The sequence below is a fragment of the Argiope bruennichi genome, chromosome X1 (assembly GCF_947563725.1).
Source record: "Argiope bruennichi chromosome X1, qqArgBrue1.1, whole genome shotgun sequence".
In the NCBI taxonomy this organism is placed as follows: Eukaryota; Metazoa; Arthropoda; class Arachnida; order Araneae; family Araneidae; genus Argiope; species Argiope bruennichi.
This window is the reverse complement of record NC_079162.1, coordinates 108,111,205-108,129,026: the sequence shown is the minus strand read 5'-3', so window position 1 is coordinate 108,129,026 and position 17,822 is coordinate 108,111,205. Positions and strand designations below refer to the sequence as shown.

Sequence of the window (17,822 nt, the reverse complement as noted above, 5' to 3'; positions counted from 1 at the left end):
ATCGATTTTAAACTAGCTTCCTGATGACCTAAACATTAAAATAATCCAGAACTGGATGGCAATGCAATATTAATTGGCTTTCTTGTCTGATCGGAATAAAGTTTTTCATCGGGAAGTTAGCTTGAAGTGGATTGCAAAATTTCACACACAAAAAAACTAAAAGGCAGAAAATAATTATTTAAAAAAATTCAGTATACTTGTTTTCAAAACGAACTAAAAAGTGCAAAATAAGTTCATCGAGCCCCTTACAGATTTATAATGTAATATATGTTCTGAAAACGTTTGATTGTGATTCTGAATTTTAAAAATTCACAACCACTATAAAAAAAATTATAAATTTTTAAAATTTTAAAAACAACCACTATAAAGAATTTTGTGAATTTTTAAAATTCACAATCACAATTTTTCAGAAGAATATGTAATGGGTCATAAATCTGTATGGAGCTTGGAGATATTATTTTATACTTATCAGAATGTTTCGAAAACGTGGTAATTAAAAAAATCCTATTTAATTAATCATTTCATTAGATTGAATTCAACAGGTATCTGGAGCTCAGGATAATAAGTCAAGATATTCAAATATATGATTTCCCTTACTACAGATATATCTGCATGAATTGGAAAATAAAATGTTTTCATAGGTATAGTGTAAATTTATTGGCGGCATAAAATATCATCTATGGGAAAAGGGAAATTTCTTAAATGATGTCTCTAAGCAATATTAAATGATTAACTCTATAATTTTTAACTGTAAGTGAATCAACTTAGTATTAGAAACGTTGTTTTTCATTGAGCCAGAAACTGTAAAGAATCATCTGGTTGCTTTAAAATTAATAAGTAAAATATGAGTGCATTAGATTATAATTTCAAAATATGTCACAGAAATTTCAAGTGCTTTTAGATACTTTTGGTGAATATCCATGTTGATAATCATTTTGAAACTATAACAAAAAATACAAAATTAATGCAACTGATAGATGCCTTTCATTTCTAGTGCATTAAACAAGAAAAAAAAAAGCGTATTACTATTTTCTATAATTGTCTGATAAGTTAATAATGAAACATTTTGTTTCAGTAGAATTCATCCAAAATGGCATGAATATGATAGTTTGAGAAGTGTTTATAGCTACACAAAAAGAGATTTCTCATTTATGATTTTTACTTTTTTCAGACAGCGTCAAAATCCGGGCTTTATTTATGTACGATGATGAATATTCATGCTTTTTTTTTCGGTATTCCTCCAAAGCACTATCTGATACGCATAAATCGCTCCACCTACACAATGCAGATGGAGCTTTTAAATTACTCGAGTTCAACATGCACAGCTTATAAAGAGAATTTGAACGATTTTTTTTTTTTTTTTTTGCGTACTATGGCCTTCAGAAAGGGTCTTTGTTACCTTGTAAGTATCATCGTTGTCACTTATGAGCGTCACAATTTTCGTCAGATCGCTTATAGGCGTAAAAGATTCTGTTTTCAGTGACATAAATTTGAAGGAAATCGGGGAGGGAAGGAATAATTTTTTTGAAGATATATTTGACGTATCACATGATGTTAGTAAGAGGCTTTGCTTCAGGCTTGATATCTATCACTAGTTACAATGAGAACGACACATAGCTAACATCATTTGTATAGTAATTATTAAAACAGATGGTCAAACGAAATGCAAGATAAATGAAAAATATTATTAATTAATAATTCATTAAATAAAATGATTCACATGGAAATGTAGACGTTACTGCATAAAGTGAGACTTTCCCCCTTTTTGTATATCACTTTGCTTAAACGGATAAATCTCCTACGATATTAAGCAGATCGCAGTAGCCTGGTGGGAAGGCCTCAGATTTGGGACCCGATTTTATCGAAGAATCACCGTGTATGCGGATTTCATGGGTCTAATTATATTATGGCTAAATATCCCTCCCGCTGGAATGGCGCGAAAGCGTGGAGAGGAGGCTGCCAGTCCAAGTACCATTCTCGTCATCTGGCCGTGGTTCAAAATTACAAGATTTGTCCTAAAATACCCCCAATGTTGCTTTAAAATGGAATATTAATACAGCTGAACTAAACCATATTAAGGTCAAAACACGACAAGAGAAAAAGTGCAGCATCCAATTGAGCATAGATATTTCCAGTTTTTGTCCAGAATCTGGATTCAGTGATTGAATTACCTCCAATAAAGCACACTAATCCTCAGATTTCAGAAACCCTTCGAGAAACAAAGTGTTCTCAAAAGAAAAATAATAATAATGGTAATTCCCGCGTAATTCTGTTGTACGATTATTAAAAAGGTCGTTCTCAAGCGAATCGAATATTTAGTACACAAAAGAGAATAGAATTCCAAAAATCGCGTAAGTTCAAGAAATAATACTTTTATAATTAAGAGAAATATTTCTAAAAACAATTTTTACGGAAAGTTTGGCTTTTATATCATGAAAGTGTTCTTGATCTTAATACTAAACATCAGTAAGACTAGGTTTTTTTACTTATATATGTGTAATATCTGCAACTGAATTTTCGTTGGCATAATTTTAGTTTCTACGCACTTTGCATATTTTATAAAATATCTAATATTTCAGGTTGATTATATTTAGTTCGGAGATCCTCATGAATTTCGTTATATGATTCCAAATAATTATAAAGTTTCTGTCTGGAATCCCGTGCTTCTTTCAGCGAACAAAGAATTTTTAGTTAGAAAACATAATTATCCAATTATTAAAATAACTATACATACAATTATTAAACTAACATCCAAATATTAAAATAACTATACATACAATTATTAAACTAACATCCAATTATTAAAATAACTATACATACAATTATTAAACTAACATCCAATTATTAAAATAACTATACATCCAATTATTAAACTAACATCCAATTATTAAAATAACTATACATACAATTATTAAACTAACATCCAATTATTAAACTAACATCCAATTATTAAACTAACATGCAATTATTAAAATAATTATACATACAATTATTAAACTAACATCCAATTATTAAAATAACTATACATACAATTATTAAACTAACATCCAATTATTAAAATAACTATACATACAATTATTAAACTAACATCCAATTATTAAAATAACTATACATCCAATTATTAAACTAACATCCAATTATTAAAATAACTATACATACAATTATTAAACTAACATCCAATTATTAAACTAACATCCAATTATTAAACTAACATGCAATTATTAAAATAATTATACATACAATTATTAAACTAACATCCAATTATTAAAATAACTATACATACAATTATTAAACTAACATCCAATTATTAAACTATGTCTATGTTTTTCTTCAAACTTTTTGAAGCACAGTGTTTGAAATTTATTCATACGTGTTTTCGTTCCTTCCTTTAATTATACTACAAATTTCAAACTACCTTAGATATTTAAATTACACTGGCATCATCTACTTCGTTTTTTCTAGATCTTAATAAAGTTCAATGTGTTCAGATTTTCGTAATGTTTCAGAGCGAAACATATAGTATGACGGCTTTCTCTGAATCGTGTGATAGAAATGGCAAGCTGTACAGAGCTTACCGAAATTTTTATTTGACAACTTCATGAGAGAACGTATGATATTTAATTGCTAACAAAATATGAGCTATTTCTTTCAATAAATTTATTTCATTACCAGAATTTTACATAGGTGAATTCATGCTCATAAGTACTATTATTTTTAAACATTTACTGGAATTCTGAGGCATTATATAGCTGGGTAGTTTAATTATATTAACACCTGTTTCAAAAAAACACGAAGATAATTTTGGGACAGACTTCGTAACTTCGAACATAAGTCAAATGATGAGATCGAACTCTGAGGTGGTAACCCCTCTCCAAATTTGAGTCCTTCACTAGTGGAATCATGACTTATCCTTGATTTAATCTATACCATACCATATAAGTGACGTATCTTCGAGCGCCCAGAACCCCGTTGTTCCAAAGCCAAGGCCTAAACTACTAGGCCACGGCGATCTCTCAGCAGAAATTCTCAATCTTTGAATCTTACTTCTGAATATCTCGGTCAGAATTGCAAGTTAGAGAATTCATATTACATTGAATATTGATTTCTTCGATTCACTATGAACATCCAATAATTTTGTGCTGGATTATTCTGCCTTGATAATTTATTGCTTGAGAATTAATTAGATTAAAAATATAAAAAGAAAGGGTGAGATTTAATATCAGTTTTATTTCTTATTTCTGAAAAATATACAGTTGTTAATGAATCGATAAGAAAAAGAAAATATATAACAAAAATTTTCAATTAAAATTTAACTGTGATTTTTAGATTAGGTATCTTTACGCATTAACATACCGAGAAATTAATTAATATATTTCAGAAATATAATTTAAAATTATATTTTACTTTTTCATATTTTGAATAGTTAAAATTTTGATACAAATATCATTTATAATAAAAAAAGAGCATGAAATCTTTGCTATCCTTGTTATAAAAGGCAATATCATGAAAACGTTAACATTTGGAGAAATATCACTGCAGGGACCAAAAACAAAAGTATCAATCAATCAAATTGAAGGCAGAATAGAAGTTTCCAAAAAAAAGTTAGAAACGGGGAAACACTTAATGCAAATGAGAACAATATTGAAAAGGAAATAAAAGTTAGTATCTGTCAGCATACAAATGTACCTTATTGGTTTGATGAGTCAAGAAATCACATAAATCACATTTGATGAGTCAAGAAAACAGATAAATCACATTTTTGGAACTGCTTTTATTGCCTAAACTATCCTTTTCGGTGCGGTAGGTAATACTGAAGAAAACCATATATAGTCCAATCATGCTTCGAAAGGGTAACTTCAAAGACCAAGGTCAAAAATTTATGTATTTATACCTATTCGTATTTTTTCAAACATTTTATTGGTTCCTTGTAAAACTTGAATAATGTCCGTTCTCTCTGCTTGGATTCTAAGTTAAAAACGCTGTAATGATTTATCTATCCCCCCTCCCTACCTGAATAGACTTTTTCAAGAGTTACAATGTTGATCTTATGCTTGATACAAATTATCTCAACTTTGAGTTCGTTACAACTGTTAAAAGTAATCCGTTGTTATTGTCTAATAAATATCAAATGACAGACACTTAATTAAAGACGTAAAGTTAGTTGAGCTGCATCCATTTCTGGTATACATTCAACAATGTATAATGCTGTAGAAATTTAAAGAAAGTATAATTACATAAATTTCTGACAAGAATGCTCAACGATATGTGATGCTGGAACTATTAGGTAATACCGAAAATTCTTTTGATAAAATAGAGCAGCGTACATTTCTGATATGAATGCTCAACAGTGTACAATGCTGTAGCAATTAGAAGATAACGAGAATAAAAAGATTTTTTTCTATTAAAACAGATCTACACGTATTTCTGGTATGACTGTCCAACAATGTACATTGTTGTACATTGTACATTGTTATGTACAATGTACATTGTTGTACAATTGCAACAATGTACATTGTTGTACATTGTCCAACAATGTACAATGTACATTATTATAGTGAGAATTAAAATAAATTTTTTGAATTAAGTACCTTGCACTACTCCATAGAAGACGTAGAGATATTCAAGGCTGGGTGTAAAGGAAGAAGCCGTTAACCCAGCAAATGCTAGAAGTCCTCCACCTAAAGCCACTTTTCGAGGACCAATCAGTTGAGATAAAACACTGGCCAACGGAGCTGCAAAAAATAAATAAAAAAATAAATAAAATAACTAATCAATTTATTGATTCACTAATTTTCAATTATTTGCATTACTTATTCAGTAGTTTACGGAAAAAGATAATAATAAATACTCAAAGGGAAAATTTATTTCAAATACCTGCAAATACTACTTTTCATTATTATTATCATCGATAAGGAATTTTAATACAATTGTGTAAGATATCTGTTATCTAATTGTTCTAAAATAAAGGTCTTAAATTTCTTCTTGATACCTTATTTAAATAATTAGCGTTAAAATCTTTTGTCATGGCTTCAAGAATGCATGCTTTCCTGGAAATAAAGGATATAATCATAATTATTCGCATTAAAGGATAGAATTGTAACTCTCCGCATTAAAGGATAGAATTACAATTATCCAAATTTAATGAGGAATTGTCATCGGTTCGGTTATACAGAAATTCGGATGATGAAAAAAAGATCAGAAATTAAGTTAAATGTCATATAGAAAAAAACTTTAATTCATGGAACTAACAAATATTAAGTACAGAAAACTTAATATTTGGAACACAAATTAAATTATGTGTGAAGGCTCATTACATACATATTCATTAAAGTTACAAATTATGTACAAAATTACAAATTTGGATAGTTGGATATTCGAATAAATGAGCTCCAGATAACTGAAAAAAAAGTGATGTTCTATAAAAATGAAGCATTGATTTATGGGTCATGTAATCAACTTTATCTTATTGCACTTATATGATACATTTGTTTCGGTCAATATGATTAATCGGTTATTATTAATACTAACTGGTGTTATTATAAATAATCGCCAATTTAAAAGTTCGCTTCGTATTAATAATATCCTATTATTATTAAAAATAACCAATTACTCACATTAACCGTAACATATCAAAACATATAAACATTACTCGCATTACCATAACATAATTCGAAATACTCAAAGATCAAATGGTTTGCTCATTTTTGTTGATTGATTTTGAAAAATTGATCTAAGTATATGCTATCAGATTTCCTTCCCCTACATAAGTCACCTTAGGATCCCATTGAGAAGTGGGAGGGACAGTAAGGAAGTCATCAGTGTTTTCCTATATTGACAGTTTAGACAGACATCAGTGTTTTTGGTAATACTCACATCCGCTAGAGACAATCTCAAGGTGACATGATGGCAGTGTCTCGGCAATCTATCTGATCGAAGGAAATGGGCATGAGATTCGATGAAAAGGTGCAGATTTTGATAACTATTCCGTAATAACCCCTGAGTAGTAGCTTCAAAATAGGATGCTCGTATAACTAAATTAAACCCTCTAAAAACAATAATTTATTACTGACAAAAGCTACTGAACTATAGTTATTGGCCATGATGAAATACCGGTGTCTAGCTGTTGGATTAAATCTCATAAAGCATTCGATCTTAAAAATCGGTTAAATGTCAAGAACACTGTGCCATTAATTAATCTTTTTTAATACTACCCACATCTTTCTTCTTATTTAACCTTCCCTTATTCAAAGATTGAATGAAATGTCTATTGAAACTGCGCTGAAGTTCAATAGGCTAATAGATTTTGCATGCTATTTCGATATATGTCAACTTCTTGAGATCTCTGAAGTTGGTAAGTGCCCAATAATTCAAAATGAGAAATCTCCTTTTATGTTTTTTCTTCTTTGTAAAAATCTAAAAATTCCTTTGGAAATCACGTTGAAATTCAATAGCTTGGTACATTTCACATGCTATTTCGATATACATCAAACTCTTGAGGTCTCGAAAGTTGTTAAGTGGCTAATAATTCAAAATGAGACAATTTCCTTTTTTATATTTCCCTCTACTTCTTCCCATCAATCTGAAAATCAAAAAATCTCCAACAGACATTTTAAATTACAGCAACAAAGGCAAATAGAAGCAACCTACAAACCAAAAGATTTCTTGCCTACAAGGCGCCAAAACAACGATTCAGGGGGAAAAAAAGAGGCTGGATTGTAGCTGATTCAATTCCTTCACTACTTTCAAGTGCCAGGAAAAAAGAAAAAGAAAAAGAAATCCTTTAAGATTACTCTTCTCTTTTAAGTGTTCCAGATGGCTGAAACCCCCCCTCCGCACCACGTAAGCTAATAAAGCCCGCCTGAAGTGGGAGAAACCATTGTTTCTTTGTAAAATGCATTCGATTTCCATTGATTCCCGGAGTAATATATGTTGTCACGGATAATTGTCACAGTGCTTAAAATCACAATAAGATCCATTGCCCTTATGTAACAATCATTCTTATTTTCTAAATCGAAATTATTTAATTCTAATAATTCTATGCAAACGAGCTTAAGAAATATAACAAAATTAATGTAATAAATAGATTTTAAAATCATATGCAAATATTTGAAATGCAACTATGTAATAAATGCAACTATGTACAAATATCAAAAATAAACAAAATCGAAACTTATAAATTGAGGTAATTTTTTTTTCAAAAAATTTTTATACTCCATTTCTTTTTATTCTACAGACTATTTTGTAAACAAAGCCGTACTTTTACCAACATCTTTTTTGAAAAAAAAATACATTAGAAAACATATTTAATTTAATATAAAAAATCTTTTTCTCCAAAAATGATATGAATGCTTTTTTACTAATTATTTTATTTCCTAAAAATATTACTATCAGTAATATTCAGCCATCTTCTCAACTTAAGTACTCTAGAAAATGCATACTTCAGATATGGAACTAATCATTTACGGATATGATGCCCTTATTTCCCAGTAACCATTTGTCAATATATTATATGTACGTGTATGTACACGGTAATATGTAAGCAAAAGAGAAAGTACAAGTAAAAGGTACAATAATCAAAGTACAAGATAGAAGCCGAAAATAATCCTGAAAAAAGTGCCCAAAGCATATGAAAAGATAAAACCTGAAAAAATCATTCTTTCCTTTCTTTCTTTCTTTTTCTTTTTCTTTGTTTTTCTTTTTCTTTTTTTGCTAGAATTTAAATAAGTATGTTTTTCTTCTTTATTTTTTTCCAGACATCTTTTATTTAAAAATAATATCTAGCTAGCTACTTTTCATTTAAAATGCTTTGTAACTTCTTTCCATAATACTCTTTTCCATTTCAAATTATAATTTTTTTATCATTGTCTATATTGCGCACTCTCAGAAGTTCTTAGCCCTCACCTCGCAATCCTCACAAACGTGCACCCCGAAGTCTAGTTACATGATACCCTTAAACACACGTTTCGCTCAATCAGATAAAATGTTATGCCCTCGTGATGTTCGTTTTTCTTTGTGATTCGCACTTTTTATCACCAGTACGTTTTTGATTTTAGATTTATCTTGTATATTATGCACTTTTCCTTTATATTTATATCCCAGATTTGCATCGCTTCTTTTATCTCTTCACAATGGTTTACTATAGCATTTAAGGTGAAGATAGTATATTCATTTAATTGTTCAATACTGTTTGCACAATGCTTAATTCCTTTTGTGGTCCACATTAATTTCATCCCCTGAAGAGCGATGAATGCATCGATCCGATGTTTCATACTCCGTTTTACATTTTATTTTTTCTTTTACAACATACAGCTCATATTTATATATTTTTTTTATATATATAGCTCACATTTCGGGCTCATAAATCGTGCATTAAAGAAAAAAATTATGAAATAATTCATTTTTGTATATCGGTAGATATTCTAGTTGTCCCTCAATAATAGAGCATTTTTAGAAAACAGGTCTATTCTCATGTACGCATCTTCCATTCGGAGGTCAGCGGCTAAGATTAATCGCAGCAAGGTACAAGCAATTCTAAATAAAGTTCTTCGTATTATAACAAGCGGATCCTGATACCTCAAGAATTCAGTTATCCACTTTTACTTAAGAGTAGAGAAGGCAAGAGGATACAATACAAAATTTCTCGAAATCTTTTTTCAAGCCTTTTCGATCATCCAAATTCACTCATTCATTCGCAGTTTCTATTTGCGCTTAACAAAGCTGAAGGTAGTTTTTCTTAAAAAAACCACAAATTGGTCACTTCCTCTCAAACCCGACAGTAAAATTCCTTTCTCAATGCCTGGCCGATTTCTTTCAAGGGCCATTGAAATCTTTGTAAAATCAGCATCTTTCCCAATAATTGTATTTTTTATATGGTTATTTTTTTTCTTTTGTCTAAAGTCTTTTTTTTTCTAATCGTCACATTTCCAATCTTGGTGTTTCTGATGTGTATATTTATTGTAATTTCAGATAGCTACCAAGATTGAGAAAATGAGTCTAATACTGGTACACAAACCAATTTTTTTCGTTTTGATAAATCATGTGTTTACGTATTGTAGGCGCAAAAATTCGAATGTGAAACGCAATAGGAAGAGTATTGGAACCGAGAATTTAGCGTTCTCCGAGATGAACACAGTCATAACTAAAAAATTGTTTAAGTCATGGTAAATGAAACTTGCTACCTGCAAGTTTCTCGAATAGTTTTATGGCATTGTTTACCTAGGACCATTTCAAGAATATCCGTTATGGGTTTAACACAATTGTTTGAGACATAGATTTGATTTAAAAATGTTTTTTAAGCTGCACAATGTTCATCAAATGATAAAAAATTTCTGCTGTGTTAAGATTACCTTCAGAACAAAATGAAAATATGTGAAAGGAATATGCTTAAAGTATGAAATTTTCTATTGAAGTTTCCATTAAGGAAAAACAAAAAATAATATCGATTTTCATTTTTCAATAGGTATTTGATCGATGATGATCATAAGATTTAACTCAAGAATCTGTAAAAGAATCTAACTCAAATAAAAAGTTAAATATCTAGAATATTGCCCCTTGAGTAAAAATATTTGAATATCAATAAAAAGGGACAGCAGTCTAAAAAATACTTTTGTGTTAGAAGAGTGGGGGACAAAATGACACTTTGGGCAGACGAAATTCAGTCAGCCAATATATATTGCCCTGCAGCTTCTTTTGCAAATAGAAGTAATATCAATTTGTTGCCAGAATTGCTTCTTTCCACGTACAATAAACCGGCGGTGATCACAAACAAAATTATCAGAATTCCCCACGCACCGCCAAGAAAAAGAACGGCGGATATTTCCTCCTAAAAATATATTAGCAGATGGTATCACGTACAGCAATAACCATTTTCCCCAAAATATTTATTGGGGCCAGGCTTTATACGGCGACAACAATGTAATAGGGATAGATGTTTCTGTTTATCATTTTCTTTTTTCAATCTCTGTACTTGTATTAAAAAGCTCCACTTGGGATGGTCATTCTGTAGCTTTAATTGTTTTTTTTTAACAGAAACCATTTTTCTTCGTATCCAGTGTTCCTTTCAGTACCTCAGAATGTATTGTGATAATAATTTGAAAGCCATTTACATATTTGTTAGAAAAACGAGGCTGGCCGGAAAGTTTAAATATTCTCACGTTCTCGATTATGCTTAATAGTTTCATACCGAAAAAGCAAGTAAATTTAGATTAAAAACTAAATAGCGCATTCAAAATATTCACCAGTGCCGTTTTTCAATGAATCGTATATTTATTCTGAAAACAAAAACAATAAATTCTATTACCCAGTGCGGGAAATTGGTATTCTAGTGTAAACCTGAAAAAGAGTTAAATATGCATACTTTTTGATAAAAGATTCATTTTCTGAGATTTCCGAACAATGCTAGTGCTCACAATCTGACAGATGTTATATTAATGCAACTACAAAAAGGAGATAACCTAGTTCAGAACACGTTTTAGGGAATTGCATGAAAATGTGTTCGAAACTAGACAGAATGAACCAATTATCAACGGTTGCTCATGTAAGTCCTGCAACAACACCTCAAAAATTTCTCACCCTATTAAAAAAGCCAGCTTCGACTTAAAAATAAAATTTAAAAAAACAACGGGATGTAAAAATAACAAAACTAAACTAACTCTCACTATTATCAAAAGAGTTTTTTTTTAATAAGTGAGTCAAAATATTATTAAATGAGAAAGTAATGAAAACTTTAAATATTAATGGAAACAGCAGAAAACATTACCTCTACAAATATACTCTCGAGGAGCTTAATTTAATATTTACTATTTAAAGTGAACTTAGCCATGAGATTTGATTATATTTGTTCTTGTTTTATATGTGAGTTAGTGCCTACATTGTATGGCTTGATAAATGCATATTAATTTATTTCAACTGCGAAGTTCATTTAAAATATTTTGATACTGGATTTTTTGTTTGAAAAATTTCCTTCGCACAGCTTCCAGCAGACTCAATAAAACAACGAATCGAAACCAATCAAGGGGTAAATAGAAATGCGTTTCGCTGAAAGTTAAATTTAATCAATAAATTTTAAATGTCATCTTCTTTTTAAGACAAAAAATTAGACTACCTCGGATACATTTATAGCAAAACGACGTTTTAAAACTTTATTAGCATTTGGATAGATTAAATATATTAATTTCAAATTTAACTTATTTAATAGTTTTAAAAATATTAATTTAATTGGCATTTAAGAGATTTTCGTTTGTTTGAAACTATTATTCTGAAGTTTTTTAGAATTTGTAAATGCCTTCGATAACAACTCAAAAGTAAAATAAAGGACTCTAGACGAAATATCTTTTATTTTTGCAAAACTCTCCAGGGGGTAACCTTTTAATTTAAATTATTGGATCTAACTTAACTTTGGCTCAGTAGCCAAAAGGGAGTCAACACCATGAATTCTACAATTAATCTGATAAAAAAAACAGTCTTTAGTATCATTCACTTGGCTACCTCACCAACATGTCAAACGCAACTAGAACACCAACTAATCAAACGCAAAGATAACAGAATCTACTATTTTAGAGAAGTTGTTTGAATTAGCATTGAGTTGTTTCCAGAATAGTCGGGACGTGAACTAATTATTTATTTAACTAATTCCTTGTACCTGTAAAAATTTGTTTTAAAATTCCGCATTCAACATGTTAACCTTGAAGAATTCTAAGCCACTGGGTAAGGGACGCTATCTAACAATTACCGCATTTTTTTCTAGAAACTTTTTCTGCTTAATTTATGGTGCAGTTTCGTACGTCATTTCTCTCACATGTTTCTAGAAAGTGAAGCTGCTAGTCTAGAAGTAATGAATGAGAAAAAATAATAATAAAGAAAAATAATTCATTTTAATTCAATGTTCTAAGGATTTCGCAGCAGAATCGTAATTGTTTAAAAAAGCATCAAGCTGATTTCGACAATACGAACAGAAAGAAAAGTTGCTTCTTTTGATTGCAATGAATAGAATTCATTCATTTTGCAATTGCTTCAATGATTTCTATTAAGGGTATTTCAACACTTAGATAGCGAAATAACTGAAATTAGGCGTGGTTGTTGCTGCAAAATTATATAGTTGTCACCTTTACTGACGATACAAAATCAAATCGCAGAGGTCTGGCATACGGCCATCCATTGGACACCAGATCACGTATCAACAGAGCAACTTCTTTTACCAATGAAATAGTAGGCGTCTGAGTACAACAGTTCCGCTCGCCTTATCAATGTCACTCGACTTCTCACATTAGCACAACCTCCAGATCTTCTTTGGCACGTGAGAAGCAATTTTGTAAAGGTGATTATACAATTTGCCCCTTAGCACTCATCAGAAGCAGATTCCTTGTCGAATTATACCCCGCACAAACAGAATGTGAAGAGCTCCAAGATGGTTCGTCCACTAGTTTATCCTTTTGGAAATCCATCACTCATCTTGAAGTGTGTGTAGGTCGATGAAGCAGTAACTCATCGGTATTTTGCAGAACTAAATGGCATCACAATGACATTTGCTTTCCGAAAGCAAACGCCCATCTGGAAAACATACCTTGGCGGAACCTGAGATCGGGTGTTACTTTGAGAAGGAAGAATCCTATTCGAGTAGGAGATGTTTACAAATAAATATTAAAATAATTATTTCATATTTAGAAGTAAGATATATTCGCAAAATCATCCTTCTAATCAAAATTCTTCAGAAATTAAGCTTACAATAAAATTTTAATTTGAATAAGGAAATGCACGTCTTATTTAAATTTTATTAACAAGATCAATCGAATAGTGCTCAAAGTACTGATTTCCAACAAAAAAAAATTGAATAATTATATCCTACTTTTAAACACAATAATCGGTTTCATAGATTTTATAAGTATTTCTCCTTCATAAAAACTAGAGAAAGATATTTTGACGATCTTTTCATCATAGTTCATGCACTGGTTTTTCTATAAAGAATTTATATTTCTGTGTCCTTTTGTAATTATTTTTCTAGCATCTTATGCATTATTTAAATAGCTTTATAAATAATTTAATTAATATTATTTCTTATATTTTATATTTTTCAAATAATGTTTACAAAAAAACTAACAAATAAGTCATATATTTTCTTAAAGTGAATTCTTTTTCCATTTTAAATTGATGGTACGAATTTAGTGATGCTTTCGTTCAAACGATTTCTTTAATGTTTTTATCCAATAACACTTAATCTAAAAGAAATATTTTAATTTTTACTGCTAATGAGAAATTAGATTAGAAAAGAGCAAACATTTTTAAAAAGTTTTTTTTTTTAAATTTATGATAGCCGATTGAAATATACTTACAAAGTTTCTCTTTAAGTATAATTAATTCATATATGAATAATCTCATAAAGTTTTATTTCAAAGTATTTTGCTTTTTCAATATTTTATTCGTCAATTCATTTTTTAATAATTAAAAATTCAAAAAAGCACTTATTACTTCAGCTTTGCTTCATAGCTTATGGAACAAAGGGATGTTTATTAAATATTATTGTCAAAGGTCTTATTACGAAATCGAACAAGTGCTGTAATTCAAAGGAATTTTTTCCTCAGAAATATAGCCATAAAAAAGAAATTCGAGCTTCTTCAAGGGCTCTTTGGGAAAAGAAAAAGACCCTTCACACTTCACAGTTAAAGAATATGAATGATCTTTTCATTCACAGTTCTGCATCTGTTCTGATTTTCTAGGAGCCTGTGTTTTGTGTGTTTTGGGGGGTATTTTTTAACACTTCATCAATCCAAAATCCATATTCAATATAATACATATTCAGGCAGGAATGCGTAATAATATGAAATTACAAATTCATAAATAATTTTCAAGTAATGAAGGTTATCAAGAGCATAACAGTTTTCATTAATTATTCTTGAACTAATTTTTCCAGACTATTGCATTCCAACCAATTTCGTTTAAACTGTGTGTATAAATCTTTTGTTTCTCGAGATTTAGCTGGTTGGTCAGAATAATAATGTATATTCTAACAACAACAACAAAAAAAAAAACATTCTTGTACAAAAAATCAAGGAAATGTGCTTTCAGAATCTTCAAAATTTTTTGTACAAAATATTTATTATATAAGCGGACATTTTAAGAGTAAGTCTGCTTTTTCAAAATTATGGATTTTCTGGTCATAGTATTCATTATTTTTGCTTCAGAAAATATACAGATCATCGTCGATATTTAAATGAATGAGTCTTTTTCAAATTTACCAAAATCATATAAATTTATTATAAATTGGTTTTATTTAAGCCTAGTGTATTATTCTTCATACTGTGAAAGAATCGCCTCCTTTTTTGTAACCGTAAATTGAACAGATCATTAACAAATAATGATCTTCATGCTTTAAATTGCATGAATAATGCCAGCGTATTATTCATGATAATGTGAAGGAATTGCCTCATTTTTTGAAACCATAAGTTGAACAGTTCACAAATAAGTAATAATAATCATGCTTTAAATATTTTCAATTATGAACAATTTTGCTGTATTTTACTACTACAAAAATTGAACGTGTTATACATAAGCTAATTTACGGATATCATACGCCATTCACTTTATTCTCCAGCTATTATGTATGTAGATAATTTCAAAATTTTAACAAAATTTAGTGAACTATATCATAATATCGAGCGGCGTAACAAATCCCTCTTCAAAATAAATTTTTCTTGCGTAAAATATGATATATGTTATAAAATATGATATTATATATGAAAATATGATATAAAAATTATGATATTATTGAAAAACTGCCAAAGATAAATTTTCTGCACTAATACATATTGAATATTAAACCATGTATAAATTTATTTTATTTGAAGTAAGTTGCATTGAAGAAAAGTTAACGAACTGCGAACTTTATAGGTAACAGATTTGAGGAGGAGCACCTCACCGAAGTGAAGCGTGTTCAAATCCATCAAATATGACAGGTTAGATATTGTGTGAAAAATCAATGATTGATAAAAAAGGATAGATAAAAAGTTTCTTTAACCTGAAAGAAAGCGCGGTTGATTTACTTGCTCCAATCATCACTTTTGAAAGAAGACATAAGAAAGGCCAGACCTTGTTGAACAATCGGTTCCCATGGGCGTTGGTCTGTATTTCTTCCCTCTTAATCGGCAGGGTGTTGCTGGGTTGAAAAATGATACTGACAACGGAATGTTCAGGTGAATGGATTTAATTTGGTGTAATCGACTTTCTAACGAAAGGCATCGTGGTTCTTTTTAAGGCGTCCTTTGAAATTCTCACTTTCCGATAATTGGAGAAGTCTTGTTTTTGTTTTTTTTATCTGAAGTAAACAAAATCAGGATAATTTTCAGTAAACTAGCTTCATTGGCATTCTAAATTTATTGGCCTACAATCAAAAAGCCCTGCAAAAATTTAACTGAAAGATGAAGAATAATATTTGATTTAAAACAAATGAAATACGATATCGTTATATATTTTATTTTCGCGTTATTATACAAATATTTCTTTCTGTATGTATCGTCTGATGTAATGTTTGTCTTTTTGTATAGTTTATATCACTACATTGCAAGAGATTTATAAATTGTAAAAAGATGATAAAAATTGATGGTTGCTGAGAAAATATTTATCTTTCCCAGATCGAATTGATGTTGAAGAAATTTCGGAATGAAAAGAAGATACATAGCCAGGTACCTTTCAGGTACATAAAATAATATATAAAGTAACCTCATCTGAGTAGGATTCCAGTCGTGGCGCTTATTGTGTAGACCGTTATTGTCTAATAATCCATCATGTTCCAAACGAGTGCGTTGTAAGTTATTTTTACTCGAAAATATTGACTCTGCGATGTGTAAATGCAAGCTGAAAGTAAACCAAGCAAGTGAAATTCACTAACTGACACGCATTTAATAAATATCTGCAATATCTGCATCTTTATATGAGTCAGTTCTATATTTATGTACAAATATTTATTTAATAGACATTAATTTAACCTGATGAATGTTAAACTTCAAGGATATCAGGAAATCTGAGAGGTCATTATGTTAGGGGATTTATAACATTTGAAAACAACAATGCATATCCTTCGATTATGTGCGAAAGCTGAATAAATATGACGCTTTGATAAAACTGCCTGTAAAACTAATGGTGCAGATAAATTTTACAAAATGAATTTAATACAAAAAATTAAAAGAAATATTACAGGTCGATAAAGCAGGCTGAACATTTATAACAAAATGCCAAGGTTATGTGACCTTTTGAAGAACAGAGAATCGATTTTTACATTTTTAATAAATGATGATTAATCATATTAACTTTATTGTCCGAAGGCAAAAAAATGTAAATCAAGAAATTGAGCTATAAAAATATGCGAGATTAGACTTCGAAACACATAATTTAAACTTCCTTTCGCTTATAGAATGTTAAATTTGTATTAGTTTGAAAACGTAAAGTTGATCATTTATTGATAGCATGGATTTTGGATATTTCGTGAGATGATTACAGCAAATCAAGAATGAAGTAAAAAAGAAAAATGTATAAACTAAATAATCTAATTTATTTTAAGCAAAGCTGATGCGATTATGTTTCATGTCTACAAACAACTTCATATTATCACCAGCAATAATGTAAAATTTATTTATAAGATTTATCAATACTGGATAAGACAAACTGACAAAGGATTACAATTAAAGAATTACTTTACATGTCAGTTAAATCAAACTAAGTTCAAGTATCGGAAAGGATAGATTTCGGCAAACGGTTTATAAAATTATATAATAAAAAAAACTAGTTAAATTAAACCACATTATCACACAAAATCTCTGAAATATCTCTTCATA

The 17,822-nt window shown here is 29.6% G+C and overlaps 1 protein-coding gene across 2 annotated transcripts in view; it reads right to left on the bottom strand.

The window, feature by feature from the left end:
• The window catches only part of LOC129958759 (monocarboxylate transporter 12-B-like), a 153,880-nt gene that overhangs the window by 26,947 nt on the left and 109,111 nt on the right, over positions 1-17,822 (bottom strand). For both annotated transcript variants that reach the window (XM_056071430.1, XM_056071429.1), the window contains one exon: positions 5,589-5,732. In XM_056071430.1, the coding sequence (XP_055927405.1) occupies positions 5,589-5,732 (144 nt within the window). The remainder of the gene's footprint in view (positions 1-5,588; positions 5,733-17,822) is intronic.